Source organism: Heloderma suspectum, chromosome 7 (genome assembly GCF_057233095.1).
Source record: "Heloderma suspectum isolate Gila_16-S chromosome 7, 16-S_ref, whole genome shotgun sequence".
NCBI classification, from domain to species: domain Eukaryota; kingdom Metazoa; phylum Chordata; class Lepidosauria; order Squamata; family Helodermatidae; genus Heloderma; species Heloderma suspectum.
In genome coordinates, this window is record NC_139464.1 from 99,134,943 (window position 1) to 99,153,461 (window position 18,519).

Below are 18,519 nucleotides of genomic sequence, written 5' to 3' on the forward strand. Positions count from 1 at the left end.
TATATATTGACCGAGCCTGGGCTTCCTGACTGTTAGAGTAATACAACAATGGAACCAATTACCTAGGGAGGTGGTGGGCTCTCCCACACTGGAGGCATTCAAGATGAGGCTGGACGGCCAACTGTCAAGGATGCTCTGACTTGGATTACTGTATTGAGCAGGGGGCTGGACTCGATGGCCTTGTAGGCCCCTTCCAACCCTACTATTCTATGATTTTATGACTTGCTACATGCTCCTGCAGCTTTTTTCTCAGAAAAAGTAAGAATGGTGGAAGGGGAGAAGGTTGAAATGAAATATTCTTTATTTAAAAAAATGTATAAAAGGGAATAAAATAAATGAGGAAAATAGATGGGATGGAATTAAATGTTCGGGGGAAAGTTTGTGTATGTGGGGGTAACTGAGAGTGTGTATGTATGGGGGTAGTGTGTGTGTGTGTATACGTATATATATATATATGTATGTATGGGGGGAAGTATGTCTGTGCACACATGCATGCACACACACTCTCTCACACACACACACACGTTCAGCCCCACATCTGACATGAGATGTGTCCTTCGGCACCAAAAAAGACTGTGGACCTGCTTTACACCATTTTGGGATGCATTAGCACCAGAAGCAAGGAATTTCTGTTTGACTCAGCTTGGCTTGTCATGCAAAGGGCTGTCCATAATCCAAGGAAATGGGAGCTCCCCCACCTCCATTTCTTGCCATATCAATGATGCGCAATAACCTTGCACACCTTATGTTGCAGCAGTGAATACGCAAAAGTACAGCAGCCCAGCACTAAAACTGGCCCTATGCTCCTTACTATACCCTTTCTCTAGACCTGGGATCCTTAGTGGCTGTTCTATGTGCTCCCGCAACACAGTTCTATTGTGGAGGATCAGAGCTTAAGTACATCACATTAAGTACCGTAACTTTAAAATACTGTTAAGATATGGCAGTATACAATTCTGATAATCTCTAGTGAGACTGTGGTCTGCCTGAAATTCATGTTTGTTCTACTTGTGATTCAAAACCCTTGCTGCCCTATGAGATTCTTGTTAAAACCAGCCATTTGACAGAAAAAAAACACCCACTGCTACAATATGGAACATACAATGGCCTACTGTTAAAATACTCTCTCAAGCATTTGCCAAAGGCACCCAATCATGAAATAGAAGCAAACTTTCCAAACAAGTTCACACTTTTTAGCTGCTAATAAGTCCCTTATCTATGCTGATATTTCATACAAATCCTTGCATCCTCATTTGAACCAGCACAGTTGCTTCCAACGGTAGTGGACTATAAGTGCAGTTTGGGGTCATGCCATGTTATGCTAGATTTTGAATGAATAAGTGGTTAGTATGCCCATCCATACATGGTAGTACAGCAAGTTTTAAAATAAATTAAGTCAGGTACATTTTGGCTTCTAGGGACATAGTAGATCAAAACACAACTATTAAAGGTAACTAGATGGGGGGGGGGTGTAATTGTCCAGAAATGTTCAAAATATGCAAAACTGGGTTGCATGTATGATGCTAATACCTATATCAAGCTACAAAGATAATAAAGCAAAATACACATTATCTACTTTCGTTCTTAAGCAAGCAGGCCAATGCAAGAGTTGGCTGTAAATCTTAGTTTCCTTTGGATTTGGATATCCTCCATTTAACAAAGTGAGTATTTTCTTTACATTGTTTAATCCAACACAGCATTCAAAATTCTGTCAAAGGCAAATTTCAACATATCTGTGAAAGGATTCAAAAGGAGGCAAAACAAACTCAACATCCTAATTAAAAAACAGACATTCCCAAACTATACAATATTCCTTAAGATAAAGATATGAGTGGGCTGTATACTGTGCTTTGTTCATGTCTGTGTAGCATTATCTCTAATGAAGCTACTTTAAAGTCTTTACATACACAGCTGCCTATTCAAGAAGTATCCTCTGCCCTTTCATCATTATTGACATCATCCTATTGAATAGTTGCTATAGGGGCTTATTTAGTGTGCTGTTTTGCCATGGGGAGGATTGCAAGGCAAAATATACTTCACCTCCATTTTATATTTATATAGCTCTGTTTTCTATGAAAGATGTCAAAAAGGTGATGAAACATTTTGCATTAGGAAGAGCTAATCAATATACCATGTCTACCTTTAATCTTCTATATGTTTTAATTTTTAACACTTCTTCAAACTGACAGACACCAAACAGAGTATGTTAAACTGCTTTCTATGAAAATCAGACAGGCATGGAACTGCAATTATATATCACAATAGCCTTTTCTTGGTTCACAGCTCTATTTATCTTTTTTTGAAACATTGAAAGACAGATTGGACATAAGGGAATGGATTAGCCACAGGATGACCTGTATTCCCACACAAAAGCCTAAGTGTGGAAAAATGGCACCCAGTGTCAGCCATTCTTCGCTTCTTGAGCAAACCCCACACACACAATATTCATGGAAACAACCATTTAAACCTCTTTCCCGCTCATCTAAGAACAAGTGTTGCCTGTTTTGCTTACACGTATGAGTTGTACTGTAATGTCATACTACTGGTAACAGGAATTGATTATGTGCTTCTGTCAAGAGTAACCCACCATCACAACAACATAGTTATGCTGAACATAACTGCACTACCTTGCACCAAGAGCCAACACAAAAAGTTTACCATATGCAAAAATAATATGAGCAAGCTCCAACGTATTTTCATGGTTATCAGGGCCATTTTCTAGGAAAGCATCTAGCAACTTTACTAGATATTTGTTATAAGTAAGTCAAAGTCTTACCTATCCTATTGTCTGAGATCAAAGAAAAAATGAGAATGTACTATTGGATTGGATCCAGACTTCGTTATGCTTAGAATAGTCCCACTGAAATCAATGGGACAAATTAGTTGATTCCAACACTTGTCTATAAACATTACTAAGTCTGGATCCAACCAACCCATTATTTTTATGCAGTTCTGTGATATTTGGTTTAAAATGTTATTTTTTGAAGAAACTGATTAGTTATATTTAATTAACAAGTTTATCTACTGGTCATTAAAATATACATCTACATGCAAGATCATCTGGATTTAAGCAAAGGCCTTCAAACTACTCAATATTACTGAGAGTACTTCAGAGTAAGTGTCTAAGGACTTGTCCACACACCACATATAATCTGTCACAATATTTTTCAGAAGTCATATTCTTTACAAGCCCTTTGTAAAGGCTGCTGAAGCAGGTGCTGTTCGAACTGATGAGTATATCTTAGACAGTTCTGGCAATTAAATCTTATCAAGTTAAACCACTGTAAGCTACTGGGTTGATACTATGGGACCATCTAACTGATCTGACGGAGAAAAGATTATAAAATGCAGGTGTCTGGATTTGAATTTAGTAAATAAAGGAAAGCTACACAATGAAGCTGCCAAGAATGAAACCACTATTCCCCAGCTTCAGCTGTGTATTGAAACAATACACAGAAGGGGGGGGGGGCTAAACTCTAACATCCTAATGTTATATCAGGCCCAAACATTTCATGACAATAAGAAACAAGTCATCTGCCACATTCATACCATTGATTTATGTTCAGTGTATCAGTAACTGCAGTTGTTGAACATCTGGAGAGTAATTGTCCCCATTTCTTGTACATACATTGGGAGAGATCTCTCCCTTTGTAATGGACTAAATAAAAGGTGAAACTGATTTTCCCACTATGAAAAATGAAGGCACAAGTTTTACAAAAAGATGCTTTAAAATAAGACATGAAAATCACTATGTTCAAACATAAAAACAGATTTAACCAAGGAAAATGTGTTACAAAGCACAATGGGAAATGGACAGCATGGAATTATTCACAAACTTATTTAATTATGCAAAGTTACTGTAGAAGCTACAGTACAATACTAACTATAAATGATGCCTTTAAAAAAAAATCTGTCAACATACTAAGATTACCCCTCCCCCCCGCCCAAGTGGACTAAGCTGCAAGTTGTTAAGCTATACAAGCAGCTTAGAACTTCACTCAGCCAATTTATAGCAAAGGTAACCACACTCATACATAAAATAATAAACAGGTATTTTTAAGGTAGATATTACTCTTCTGTTCTCAAAACTTGAAACTGCTGAGATTTAATTTGTCCTCTGGCAAAATCAAATTGCTTTTCTTACAGTGCTTTTAAAGGATTTTCTCCATGATTAATTAGGGAAGTTGATAAATTTCAAAAATATTACTAAAGGAACACATCCTTTTAAAACACATAGGTATATGTACTGTATGATCTCGCAATCCTATTTTTCTCCTAGTACTTAAAAAGAAAATCCTCTAAAATCAAAAGGAAAGAAAATTGCTTCTCATACTACTCTATTATGATGATGATGATTTCATTATTACTATTTCATTATTATTATTATTATCTATTAATCTTAAAATTAATGAGTTTCTGGTAAACAGTAGCTAGCACTACATGGATATGGTAAACTAAAGGGGAAAATGTAATAGAACTAAATATCTAAATCTACATGGTTATTCCAATGAAAACATTTTATTCTCTCACAATTAGTTAGGTGACCTCTTTCTTTTAAGTAATTGAGTGGCTGACTGGCATGTGTAAAATTACACAAGCAAATACATTGTAGTGGCCATTTGAGAGAAACATTTTGCCAGATGAACTCTGTCTCTCAGAGTCTACTCTGTTTTTACTGTTCATAAAAATGGGTGCAGAGACATCTAAATCCATTTTTTAATTGACACTTTTTAAACCTTTGCTACTTTTTTTTTTAAAGAGGAGCAGCTTCAGTTTATCACACCCCTGTGTACAAGGGGTGTACTGTTTACAATGCATCACAGCTTGTAAAGTGTATAACTAATTATAACTAAAGGTCGATATTCTTAATAATAGGAAAAAACCAAAAAGTTCTTTTAAAATAAAAGAATAAACATATGTTCAAACATGGAATGTATTGTGGTCTTCTCTTTCTCCTGCACAAAGAATAATCTTTACATTGTATGTGGGTTTTTTTGTTGTTTATTCCATAAATTTATTTCGACACATAATGGAGAAATCCTAAAATTAGTCAGAAAGGCCTCTTCCAGTTTTAGGAAAGAAAGGATGAGGAAGGAGCCTTCTGCCCAAGCTCTGCTGCTCTTTGCCTCGTCTTCTTCTGCCCTGAGCATAGAACTTTAGTGCCATCTATTGAAAATGTACTGAATTTGCTTTTAAAAAAAAGAAATAGATGGTGACTACTGGGTTGATATAAAAAAATAAGATATATATTTTTACTTATTGTGCTTTTGTAGTGTATTACAACGATTAACTGAGGCTAATATTTTTGTGTGTTCTAAACAGCAGCAAAATTTGTCATCTACAAAGAAAAACAACTGTTTACAGCTAATAAATGTATAAACTAAAGCTACAGAATTCCATCATTACCCTCATAAACCAAGGAATGCACTCAACAGGAATATAAACCTTCTTGTGACTACCTTGCAAATAAAATAAAAATAATTTGCTTTGGTAATAATATGACAACGTAGAGGGAAATCTGTGGAACTAGAACATCTTGGAAATGATAAACTATAATTAGGAAATACAAACCAGACCTTAGCATATGGAAGAAGAAGAAGAAGAAGAACCAGTGTATGCAGGCATGCACATACAATTACCTTCTTTAAGAAACTGGGAATGGATGACAAATATAAGAAAACAGCAGATAGCTGCTCCTGCTAATGCCCATAAAGCTTTCAAGAGCTGCATCTCGGGTTGAAACTCAGCAAATACCAAGGAAGTCACACAATGATTTTCCAGAGCGATGCATCAATGTTTCCCGGGTTTCAGCCAGCCAGTAACCTCACTTCCAAATTAAAGAAAAGGCTAGGAATCGGAGACAGCTTTTTCTTCCCCCCTGGATTGGGGGAGGAGGAGAAAAGGGGTTAACACAAAGTCTCAAGCAGCAGCAGCATGATCTTCAAAAGGAGAGAAACACAGAGGAAACTGGGTCTGGGCTCCATGAATCAGCTTTCTGTTTCCCCGGGAGTTGAGCAGCACTGGGGGAGGGGGGGCAGAGGAGGGGGAGGGAAGACAATCCGGGCAGAATTGCGCAATCGCTCCCACTGCTCCGATGAGGTTGTTTTTTTGCTGCTGCTGCTCCTCCTCCGTGACTGCTTCAGTTCAGCAGGGAGGGGAATGCGGGAGACAAGCCGGTCTTCCAAGCGCGGCCCCGGGGAAGCCAATGCCCCCGTCGGCAGAGGGCTGCTGCTGCTGCTCTTCCTCACTGGGGTTGGTTGGCGCGACCCCGTAGCAAGAAGAGGGAAAGAGTGGGCGGGGGGGGGAGCTCGCTTTTTGCTACAACTTCGCCTTCGACGACCGTGTTTGGCTTGCCCGCTGGGCTTCCAGAGCTTGTTATTCCCCGCCCCAGTTCAAAGCAGTTCAATTAATCCTTTCATCCCAGGTGCCAGCTGGCCATGGCGGCGGTGGGGAATCTCGCGCGCGCCGCTCGCCAAGCTGGGAAGGGTGCGGGGACCTCCTTCCTCCTCTTCCTCTGCCACCTTTCAGCCAGCCAGCCTGGCAGCAGAGAAGCTGGTTTGCCCTCCTTCCCTCGCGCCCAGGGCGCCTCTCCCTCCTTGTCCCCCCACCCGTGCAACCGCAAAGCGTATTTTGGCAAATGAGCAGGTGGCCCCGCGTCTGCCGCCGCCGCCGCCGGATCAGGAGAGAAATCTCAGCCCACAGGTTGATGCCTCCATCTCAGTCGCTCCCTGCCACGGAAATGTATGCATTCGCCGCGGAGCAGGCTGAGGCTCGGGGGGGGGGGGGGGGATCGGGCGGACACAGGCGACTGGGCGCAACGCGGTCCTTGCCGGAGAAAGGCAGCTTCTGGAGGTTGGCTTCGGCCGGCGAGTGATTTGCGAGGCTCTGCTTGGTGTGCGAGGTTAGGGCGAGAACTGCAGGCTCGGCTTCCCCCGGAGCTCTTTCCTTCTCTTCGGGCGGGGGGCGGGATGGGGGTACCTCGGTCTTTAATCTTCCTCTTGCGAGTGCGCCTGAGCTGCGCGGATGACCGCAGGCTAGCCAAGGTAGCCCCTCAGCGCCGGCCGCAACTCGGACTCGGAAGTGCCCAATCTTCCAAGGCGGTAGAGGCAAGTAGCGCCTCGACGGAGGACGCGCTCCAGAGATCCGATCTCCCTCCCTGGAGTGCTGGCTGCTTTTCTTCCCTTGCAGCGCAGAGGCGGGTTGGCGGCAGACAGCTGCAAAGGCGCACCTCTGCCCGTAGACAGTGGCAAAAGTCGCGCCTCTGCGCGCTCAACCCCCGCCTCTCATTTAAAGGCTCCTACTAGCGCCATCGAGCAACTTTCCCAGGACCGTGGTCCCCAGCAGACTGGGCTCCGTCGGTGCTAATGAGCATGCCCGAGAGGCGAGCCTGCGCGCTGGGCGCAGGCAAAACCCCTTCGGCAGCGCCGCTTCTGCTCAGACTCCTCCAGTCAGCTCTCCGGGTAAACAAGCGCAGGGGAAAGGCAGGCAGGCAGGCAGGCAGGCAGGCAGTGCTGAGCTGAGCTGAGCTGAGCTGAGCTGGAACTCGGGTGCTGGAGACAAGCTTGAAGGAGAGAACAAGGGCTAAGGCAGCAAGCAGGAAGAAGACCAAAGCAACAGGAGAAGAAACAATGGGACCAAGCGGAGGAAAGGTGCCGAACGTGGACTCCAGAACCACTTTGTTCCATTCCTACTTTAAATATGGGTTTTGCCACGGGGGAGATTTATTAACATGAGTACCAGGTTGAATGCTTCTGTTCAGCCACCCTGCAGAATGCCAGCTGAGTCGCTAGAATGCCAATAGGTTGTAGCAATTTACCGGAAGGCACCAAGCAAGCTTCATTTGAGAGGGTGGGGCAGCTGTGGGTGTTATGGTTTACAGAACCAGAGCGAACAGCAGTATGTCCAGTGTATACAAAGAGAAGTGTGATGTGTAAGTGGTGCTATGGGGGAGAACCTGTCCAGAAACAACGCGATGGGCCAAAAGGAATGAGGAACTACAGGAGAAATCTGACAACAAAGCACATATTGCCATTTGCTATTTAACACTCTCTTTGGTTTATTTCCCTACAGCCCACACTTTCATTACATTTCACTTCTACCAATAATGTCATTGTGACATCTGCAGCTTACTGGTGGTTTCTCTCTCAGGGCATACCACCTGCTTCTCATAACTACCTATTGACACCCTAGCAGCTCCCTGGAGTGTTCCTATTGGCATTGCATCTCCTTATCATAATTTCTTACACTGCAAGCTTTCTACCTGGCAGTAAGTGTCACTGAAATCAATAGGGCTTACTTCATTGAAATTAATGGGAGCTACCTAACCATTTTTCATCTATTTCATTGCCTAAGCAAAGATTGTGAAAACCATTGTGTTCTGTTCTCAAGATACATACATATAATAGTGGGTGCCAAGCAACACTTAAGATTTCTATGTACTCTCAACTAGGGATGTCAGAGAATTCTGCCACGCATCTCGGTGAGGCCGAATGCCAGTGCATTTGGCCCCCCGAAATCCGTGGCGGAACGAAGCCCCCCCCCCCCCGCGAAAGGCGTGCGAAACGGAGCACTTACTTGCTGCCGTTCATTGCGGCCACCATTTGCTTCATTATAGCTGTGATAGGCTACATAAATACTTGCATAGCCTATCACGGCTAACGCAGGGATGCCATTTGTGTCCCTGTGGAGGCCATGATAGGCTATGTAAATATTTACGTAGCCTATCACGGCAAAAAAAAGGGGGGGAACGCAAATGGCGGCGGCTATGGCAGCTGCCATTTGCCATCCCTTTTTTTTTGCCGTGATAGGCTACATAAATATTTATGTAGCTTATTAGGGCAAAAGACAGGGGCGCAAATGGCATAGTGGCCATTTTATTTTTTTAAGGAAAAATGTCACTATAAGATGTGTCACATCCATTAGAACATAAGAAGAGCCATGCTGGATCAGACCAGGGGCCATCTAGTTGAGCACTGTGTTCACACACTGGCCAACAAGCTGCCCCTGGGAAACTCACAAGAAGTACATGAGTGCAACAGCACCCTCCCTCCCATGTTTCCAGCAACTGGTGTACATACGCATACTGCCTCTGATACTGGAGGTAGCATGTAGCTAGGGATGTCAGAGAATTCTACCACGGACTCCAGTGAAGCCGGATTCCTTAGAATCTGGCCCCCTGGAATCCGTGGCGGAACGGCCCCCGCCACCCCGTGGAATCCCCCGAGACGTAGCTTACCTGGCAGTGGATGTGGCGGTGGTGGCGGCTCCAGCGGCGGAGGCTCCGGCTGGTCTCCCGGCCGCTGCCGGGTTGCTGCAGCCACAAATGGCGGCTGTTGTAGTGCCCGCCATTTGCATCCCTGCCTTTTGTCGTGATAGGCTACATAAATACGTAGCAAATTACAGAAAAGAGCAGGGATGCAAATGGCATAGCAGCCGCCATTTGCGCCCCTGCTCTTTGCCATGATAGGCTATGTAAGTATTTACATAGCCTATCATGGCCTAATGCAGGCACGCAAATGGCGGCCGCTACGACGGCCACCATTTGCAGCTGCAGCAGCCCAGATGCGCCTGGAATTCCGGCTGCGGCCAGCCCCAGCCGGCGGCTCCGTGGAGTCGCCGCAGAGCGGAGCTGGCTGGGGAGGATTCCAGGGGGAGGGACGGAGCACTTCCCCCCCCTGCCGATGCCCTGGAACGGACGGGTGAGTAGGATTCGTACATCCCTACATGTAGCCATCAGGTCTAGCAGGCATTGATAGCCTTCTCCTCCAGGAGATCTGTACATCTTGAGATCCCATACATATTAAGATCTTTGCATCTGGACTCAGTTGGCTGCTTGATCTTTTCCAACGCTGATGGACTACTAAAGGTGCAATACATGTTTAGACAGAAAAAAAGTCGTACAACTCCCAGCATGCAACTCCCGGCTGGCTCTGCTCTGCGGCGACTCTGTGGAGCCGCCGACTGGGGCCGGCCGCATCTGGGCTGCTGCAGCCGCAAATGGCGGCTGTTGTAGCAGCCGCCATTTGCGTGCCTGCATTAGGCCGTGATAGGCTATGTAAATACTTACTTAGCCTATCATGGCAAAGAGCAGGGTTGCAAATGGCGGCCGCTACGCCATTTGCACCCCTGCTCTTTTCCGTAATAAGCTACGTAAGTATTTATGCAGCCTATCACGGCAAAAGGCAGGGACGCAAATGCTGGGAGTTGTAGGACTTTTCTGTCTAAATATTCTAAGGACTGCAGCTTTAATTAGGTGTAAATAGGGATGTTGGGAAATTCCGCCATGGACTCCAGTGCGGCCGGGTTCTTTAGAATCCGGCCCCCCGGAGTCCATCGCAGAACAGTCTCCCCCCCCGCCACCTCCCAAAATCTCCCCCGTAACGGACCTACCTGCCGGCGGATGCGGCGGCGGCTCCAGTTCGTCTTCCGGCTGCTGCCGGGCTGCTGTGGCTGCAAATGGCGGCCATCATAGTGACCGCCATTTGTGTGCCTGCATTAGGCCGTGATAGGCTACGTAAGTATCTATCATGGCAAAGAGCAGGGGCGCAAATGGCGGCCACTACGCCATTTGCGCCCCTGCTCTTTGATGTAATAGGTTACGTAAGGATTTATGTAGCCTATCACAGCAAAAGGCAGGGACGGAAATGGCGTAGCGGCAACCATTTGTGTCCCTGCCTTTTGCCGTGATAGGCTACGTAAATACTTACGTACCATATCATGGCTTAATCCAAGGACACAAATGGCAACCACTATGGCGGCTGCCATTTGCAGCCGAAGCAGCCTGGCAGCGGCTCTGCGGCCTTGCCACTGAGCGGAGCCAGCTGGGGAGGATTCCGGGAGGAGGGACAGATCGCCTCCCCCCCATCGCCAAAGCCCCAGACCGGAACCAGGTAAGGGATTCGTATATCCCTAGGTGTAATCTTATTTTTCCTCCCCCAAACTTTCAATATTTATTTTTGTCATATCTAGATGAACTTTCTAACATCCTTCTTGCTATTGTCATTAAAAAAAAAAAAACGGTAAAAATTACACAGGGTTAATCCTGTTATTCCGCTTCATGGATCACTGCCTTGCGTAACTCAGTGAAGCCATAAGCTATGCTGTGCAGGGCCACCCAAGACGGACAGGTCATGGCGGAGAGTTCTGACAAAATGTGGTCCACTGAAGAAGGAAATGGCAACCCACTCCAGTATTCTTGCCAAGAAAACCCCATGGAACGTATCACAAGGCTAAAAGAGATGACGCCGGAAGATGAGCCCCTCAGGTCGGAAGGTGTCCAATATACTACTGGGGAAAAGCAGAGGGAATTTCCAAGTAGCGCCAGAAAGAGTGAAGCGGCTGGGCCAAAGCCGAAAGGACACTCAGCTGTGGATGTGTCTGGTAGTGAAAAGAAAATCCGATGTTGTAAAGAACAATATTGTTTAGGAACCTGGAATGTCAGATCAATGAATCAAGGTAGTCTGGAGGTGGTCAAACATGAGATGCCAAGATTGAACATCGACATCTTGGGAATGAGCAAACTAAAATGGACAAGCATGGGCGAATTTAATTCAGGTGACCATTCTATCTACTACTGTGGGCAAGAATCCCTTAGAAGAAATGGAGTAGCACTCATAGTCAATAAAAGGGTGGGAAAAGCAGTACTGGGGTACAATCTCAAAAACAATAGAATGATCTCAGTACGAATCCAAGGCAAACCATTCAACATCACAGTAATTCAAGTCTATGCCTCAACCACTGAGGCCGAAGAAGCTGAGGTTGAATGGTACTATGAAGACCTACAGCACGTTCTACAACTAACACCAAAAAAAAGACATCCTTTTCATCATAGGGGATTGGAATGCTAAAGTAGGAAGTCAAGAAATCACTGGGATAACAGGCAAGCATGGCCTTGGTGTACAAAATGAAGCAGGACAAAGGCTAATAGAGTTTTGCCAAGAGAACACGCTGATCATAGCAAACACTCTTTTCCAACAGCACAAGAGGCAACTCTACACATGGACATCGTCACATGGTCAATATCGAAATCAGATTGATTATGTACTCTACAGCCAAAGATGGAGAAGCTCTATACAGTCAGTAAAAACAAGACCTGGAGCTGACTGTGGCTCAGATCATGAGCTTCTTATTGCAAAATTTTGGCTTAAATTGAAGAACATATTAGAAGGACAGATACTGAAGCTGAAGCTGAAATATTTTGGCCACCTAATGCGAAGAGAAAACTCTCTGGAAAAGACCCTGATGCTGGGAATGACTGAAGGCAAAAGGAGAAGGGGACAGCAGAGGATGAGATGGCTAGATAGCATCACCGATGCAATGAATATGGACTTGAGCATGCTCCAGGAGAGAGCGCAGGACAGGAAGGCCTGGCGTGCTATGGTCCATGGGGTCACGAAGAGTCGGACACGACTGAACGACTGAACAACAACAACAACAAGGGAAAACCACTAAATCATTCAGGTATGACCTAAATCATATCCCTTATGAATATACAGTGGAGGTGAGGAATAGATTTAAGGGATTAGACCTGATAGACAGAGTGCCTGAGGAACTACGGACGGAGGTGCGTAACATTGTTCAGGAGGCAGCAACTAAATCCATCCCAAAGAAAAAGAAATGCAAGAAAGCAAAGTGGCTGTCTGATGAGGCTGTACAAGTAGCTGAGGAAAGAAGGGAAGCAAAAAGCGAGGGAGAAAGGGGAAGATATATCCAACTGAATGCAGATTTCCAGAGAAAGCAATGCAAAGAAATCGAGGAAAACAACAGAATGGTAGGATGTCGGAGAATTTCTCCACGAACCTCCGGGAGGCCGAATGCCAACGCATTCGGCCCCCTGAAATTGGTGGGGAAATTCTCCGACCCCCCCCCCCGGGATGGGACTTACCTCGTGCGAATGTCCCTCGTGGCAGCGGGTCCCGGCAGCGGGGTGGCGGCCGGTCTTCCAACTGGCTGCCGCCGCCGCCATTACAAACTAAAAAAAAAAACAGTGATAGGCTACATGAAGATTTACGTAGCCTATCACAGCTAGATTTCCAAAGTCAGCTGTGATATCACGTTTTTGTTTTTTTTTAACTTTCCTTTTTTCTTTCGCGGCCGGAGAGGTGGGGCGTTCCCCCCGGCCAGAATTTCGGCGGGGAGGGATGGGGCGCATCCCCACCCGCCAAGAATTTCATGGGGAGAAACGGAGCGCCTCCCTCCCCCCCAAAAAAAGCTGCGGGACCAGGTAAGGGACTTTCGTCCATCCCTATAACTAACAACAAAGCTAGCGGAGATGACAGTATTCCAGCTGAGCTATTTATAATCCTAAAAGATGATGCTGTTAAAGTGCTGCACTCAATATGCCAACAAATTTGGAACACTCAACAGTGGCCACAAGACTGGAAAAGGTCAGTTTACTTTCCAGTTCCAAAGAAGGGCAATGCCAAAGAGCGTTCAAACTACCGTACAATTGCATTCATTTCACATGCCAGCAAGGTGATGCTCAAAAACCTACAAGCTAGGCTTCAGCAGTATGTGAATCGAGAACTACCGGAAGTACAAGCTGGGTTTCGAAGAGGCAGAGGAACTAGACATCAAATCACCAACGTTCACTGGATCATGGAGAAAGCAAAAGAATTTCAGAAAAACGTCTGTTTCTGCTTCATTGACTACGTTAAAGCCTTTGATTGCAGTGATTGCAGTAAACAATGCAGTGATTACTCGAAGCCAACATGGATTTGTCAAGAACAAATCCTGCCAGACGAATCTGATCTCATTTTTGGATCAAGTAACCTGCCTTGATGAAGTGCCAGATGACTGGAGGAGGGCTAATGTTGTTCCTATCTTCAAAACGGGTAAAAAGGAGGAACCTGGGAACTACAGACCAGTCAGCCTGACATCAATCCCTGGGAAAATTCTGGAGCAGATTATAAAGCAATCTATCTGTAAGCACCTTGAAAACAATGCAGTGAGTACTCGAAGCCAACATTAGGGATGGCGGAGAATTTCTCCATGAATCTTCGGGAGGCCGAGCGCCGACACATTCGGCCCCCCGAAAGTGTTGGGGAAATTCTCCGCCCCCCGCCCCCCCCCCGGGATGGGACTTACCGTAGCCGAATGTCCCTCTCGGCGGCGGGTCCCGGCGGTTCGTCGGGGGCGGGGGCAGCGGCCGGTCTCCCAACCGGTTGCCGCCGCCGCCATTACAAAATAAAAAGTAAAACACAAAACAAAACACACACACCCGTGATAGGCAACGTGACGATTTATGTAGCCTATCACGGCTAGATTTCCAAAGTCAGCCGTGATAGTCTACATAAATCGTCACATAGCCTATCACAGGTGACTTTGGGGAAAAAAAAAAAAAAGCACATACGCAAGTGGCGGCGCCCATGGGGCGCCGCCATTTGCGTTCCTTATTTTGGCACGTCTAGTCTACGTAAACATTTACGTAGACTACGGTGAAAATAAGGGCAACGCAAATAGTGTTCCCTTATTTTCGCCGTAGTCTACGTAAATCTTTACGTAGACTAGACATGTGAAAATAAGGAACGCAAATGGCAGTCCCCATGGGAGCCGCCATTTGCGTACGTGCTTTTTTTTTTTTCAAAGTCACCCCTGATAGGCTACGTGATGATTTACATAGCCTATCACGGCTGACTTCGGAAATCTAGCCATGATAGGCTACGTAAATCGTTACGTAGCCTATCACGGGTGTGTGTGTGTGTGTGTGTTTTACTTTTTTTTCGCAGCCGGGTAGACGGGGCGCTCCTACCCGGCCTGAATTTCACCGGCGAGGGATGGGGCGCCTCCCCCCCGGCCGGAATTTCGTCCGGGCGAGGTGGGGCGCCTCCCCCCCCTCGCCTGAACTTCGGGGGGAGAACTGAAGCGCCTCCCCCCCACCGTGAAGCAAGCTTCGAGAACAGGTAAGGGACTTTCATCCATCCCTAGCCAACATGTATTTGTCAAGAACAAAACCTGTCAGACGAATCTGATCTCATTGTTGGATCAAGTCACCTCCCTTGTGGACTATGGGAATGCTTTAGAGATAATATACCTCAACTTCAGCAAAGCTTTCGACAAAGTGCCCCATGATATCGTGATGAGCAAACTAGCTCAAACTGGGCTAGATGAAACAACGATCCGGTGGATCCACAGTTGGCTACAGAATCGGACTCAAAGAGTGCTTATCAATGGGATCTTCTCAAACTGGGGAGAGGTAACGAGCAGGGTACCACAGGGCTCAGTCCTGGGCCCAGTGCTCTTCAACATTTTTATTAATGACTTGGAGGAGGAGGTGCAGGGAATGCTGATCAAATTTGCAGATGACACAAAATTGGCGGGATAGCTTATACTTTGGAAGACAGAAACAAAATTCAAAGGGATCTCGATAGACTGGAGCGCTGGGCAAAAAACAACAGAATGCGGGCTCGTGCGGACGCAAATGGTGTCCTGCGTAGGGAACGCCATTTGCATCGCTACGGTAGCCCGTGATAGGCTACGTAAATATTTACGTAGCCTATCACGGCTAAAGCAGGGACACAAATGGTGGCTGCTATGCCATTTGCGCCCCTGCTCTTTGCCGTGATAGGCTACATAAGTATTTACGTAGGCTATCACGCTAAAGGCAGCCACACAAATGGTGGCCGCTACGCTCTTTGCCTACTCTTTGCTGTGATAGGCTATGTAAATACTTACGTAGCCTATCACGGCTGCCTGCAAGCACACAAATGGTGGCCGCTACAAAGGCCGCCATTTGCGGTCGCAGCAGCCCAGCAGCAGCCGGCCAGGAGACATTTGCCACCACCACCACCACCACCATTTGCCACCACCACCAGAGCCACCGCTTCTGCCGCATCCACCCCTGGTAAGCTCTATCCCAGGGGGATTCCGCGGGGGGGCGGGGGGTGGGAGGCCGTGGCGGAATTTTCTGACATTTTCTTTAGAATCCGGCCTCACTGGAGTCCGTGGCGGAATTTTCTGACATTCCTACTCCAGCCCAACTCCATTTAGCATTGTTAACTATCATCAGAATCATTACACCAGTGCTGCCAACTCCAATTTAACTATAGCTATTATTTTCAGCAGGTAAATCTGTATTAATGATAAAAAACCATTCATTTGGTGCTTTTCCTACACTTTCTTGCACCAGCAGGGGATTTGTTTATGCATCCTTTTGGTCCTTGGTCTATTGTGCTCCATCTGGACTTTCATACATTCTTTTTTTTTACATATGTACTTCCATTACTTTTAAGAATCAAAAAGATGCAGCTGCACTAAACTAATGGCATGTTTGCCTGGACAGTTTCACTTCCATAATTTAAGGTTCCATTATTTTTTCCAGCAAAATATTAACTCATTAATAATCATATAAATCTAATGTATTATCTATTTTACTAGAAAGAAGAATAAATTTGCAGTGTACGTATTTTCCAGTATCACTTCTTGGCTGATCTAGATATATCTGTCTAGAATACTGACATCTTCTTAAATAGACCACGGTTGAATAATAATTGTAAGAGTGCATTGGTCATTAATCCCTGCCCCCCCCTCGCCCCCTCCCCAAAATCTCAGTAACTGAAGAATGGAGTCCCTGGAGAAAGCCATGCATAAAGAACACTGATGTTGTAGTTGTGGCTTTTGCTTACTGTGACAACAGCGCCTACTGGTAGAAATGACATAGCAGGCATGCATATGATAAAGGCAACATTGTGCAGGAGGATGCACAATTCTTAACCTGTATGAACTATTGTCAATACAAGCTTTTTACCCCCATTATAAAGCTTTTCCTTCCTTGCATGGCCCTTGTGCCATGCAAATGTGGTAGACATCATCCTATCTGAGGTCTTCAGTGCACTATTAGTGCAGATCTAGGTCAAGTAAGAATATCAGTTTGCATAATCACTGAACTAATTGCAGTCATTCAATTTACAACTCTCCAAACATTGAATGTTGGATTGTGACCTACAAAGTATTCTGTCTTAATAATAAAGGCATAAAATAGTGGGGGCAAAAAAATTAGATGGCAGGGGACTTAGATTTAAGGGAAATAGGAGATGTCCCTGCAGTTATTCTTAAGAAACTGTAGTAGAAAAAAATAATGCTTGTACTAATGCAAACTAATGTCTTTGGATTCTGCAGTGGGTGGCATAATTGCGACCATGCAATAATCTAATATTCCTGACAGACTAGAAGACACAGAAGGAAGAGAATACATCTCTGTGCACCACAATGAAACACCTTTTGCTACATATGCCACTGCCAGCCAACTGCCTAATAATTTTTTTCATCTCCTAAATGGAAGGACAGAAAACGTGTGATAAAAGATACTGTAAAGAAAGTTAACACAGATAAAATCCTAAATATGAAAGGAAAAATAATCAAAAATGTTTTTCAATATAAACATCCATTAGTCCAGTGGAACAACATTACAGAAAGAGGGACTGCTGATCTTATTCCATTCCAGAATGCATACAAAAGACGCAACTACCCTTCAAGTACATTAGAAACTGTGAATGCATGTAGAATTTTGGATAGTAATATAAGTTTATGAGCAAGCTATATGGAATGTTGTAGAAGCTCTGAACTGTTGTTAAATAAAATCCAGTGTTTCACATGTAGAAGCTCTGAACTGTTGTTAAATAAAATCCAATGAATCTAGGGATCATTTCACTTCTCCGTACTCTTAAGGGATTGTTTTAAGGCTCTTAAACATACACTTGTACAATAATATGACGATTAGGAATCATTACCTTCTCTCCACTGTGACCCTCCAATACTGGGTTTACGCTCTGCATGTTGTATGTGCATCACCATTCTGAAATGGCATACATCACTTGTAATAAGATGACTAGATAGTACATTTTACATGAGACCACTTTGCTAAGTTGTTTTTTCCCCCACCCTACTGCTTTTCACAAAAGAGTTTTGACAGAATTCCTTCTTGATATATGCATTCACCTCCCTGAATTCAAAAAGATTGAAGTTTAGGAAAATACAAATGCAAACACATTACCTAAGCTCCTCGCATTACTTAGAAACGAAATCCCTTTGATATGCTAAGCAGTGTGTTCAGGGTTAGAATATTTAAAAACTGAATGTTTCTGGTAGTCATGGCCCATATAATACAATTAAGCCTCAACCTGCATATATTAAATAGTAGGTATAGAGGGGATCACTCCCAACTGAAGTCACAAAACACATTTGGGCTCATTTTATAACACCACATTTCTGTAATTGTCTAGCAACTCTTCCAAATGTGTAATTCTCTTCTTGAACTCAGGTAAGTTTTTCCTCTCTTATTTCTGTTGCTGTATTTTTGTGCACAACTGTTACAAATAGATTTAGGAGACAAACCTATAAATGTTTAGACAGAAAAAAGTCCTACAAATCCGAGCATGCCCCAGCTGGCCATGCTAGAAGTTGAAGGACTTTTTTTTCTGTCTAACATGCATAGGACTGCACCCTTATTACAACAAAAAGGTACAGTCTGACTCATCATCAGTCTTATCAACTTTTTAATTACAACAGTGCAGATTTGCTTTA

The 18,519-nt window shown here is 44.7% G+C and overlaps 1 protein-coding gene across 5 annotated transcripts in view; it reads right to left on the bottom strand.

Annotated features, from left to right (window-relative positions):
• TAFA5 (TAFA chemokine like family member 5) overlaps window positions 1–18,519 on the bottom strand; it is a 515,983-nt gene that overhangs the window by 336,070 nt on the left and 161,394 nt on the right. The window contains exon 1 of one of the 5 annotated variants that reach the window (XM_084810969.1): window positions 5,640–7,376. The exons of 3 other annotated variants lie outside the window; for them this stretch is intronic. In XM_084810969.1, the coding sequence (XP_084667095.1) occupies window positions 5,640–5,730 (91 nt within the window). In that variant the 5' untranslated portion in view covers window positions 5,731–7,376. Of the gene's footprint in view, window positions 1–5,639; window positions 7,377–18,519 lie in introns of those variants that run through there. One more of the 5 variants, XM_084810966.1, reaches the window with a different exon arrangement.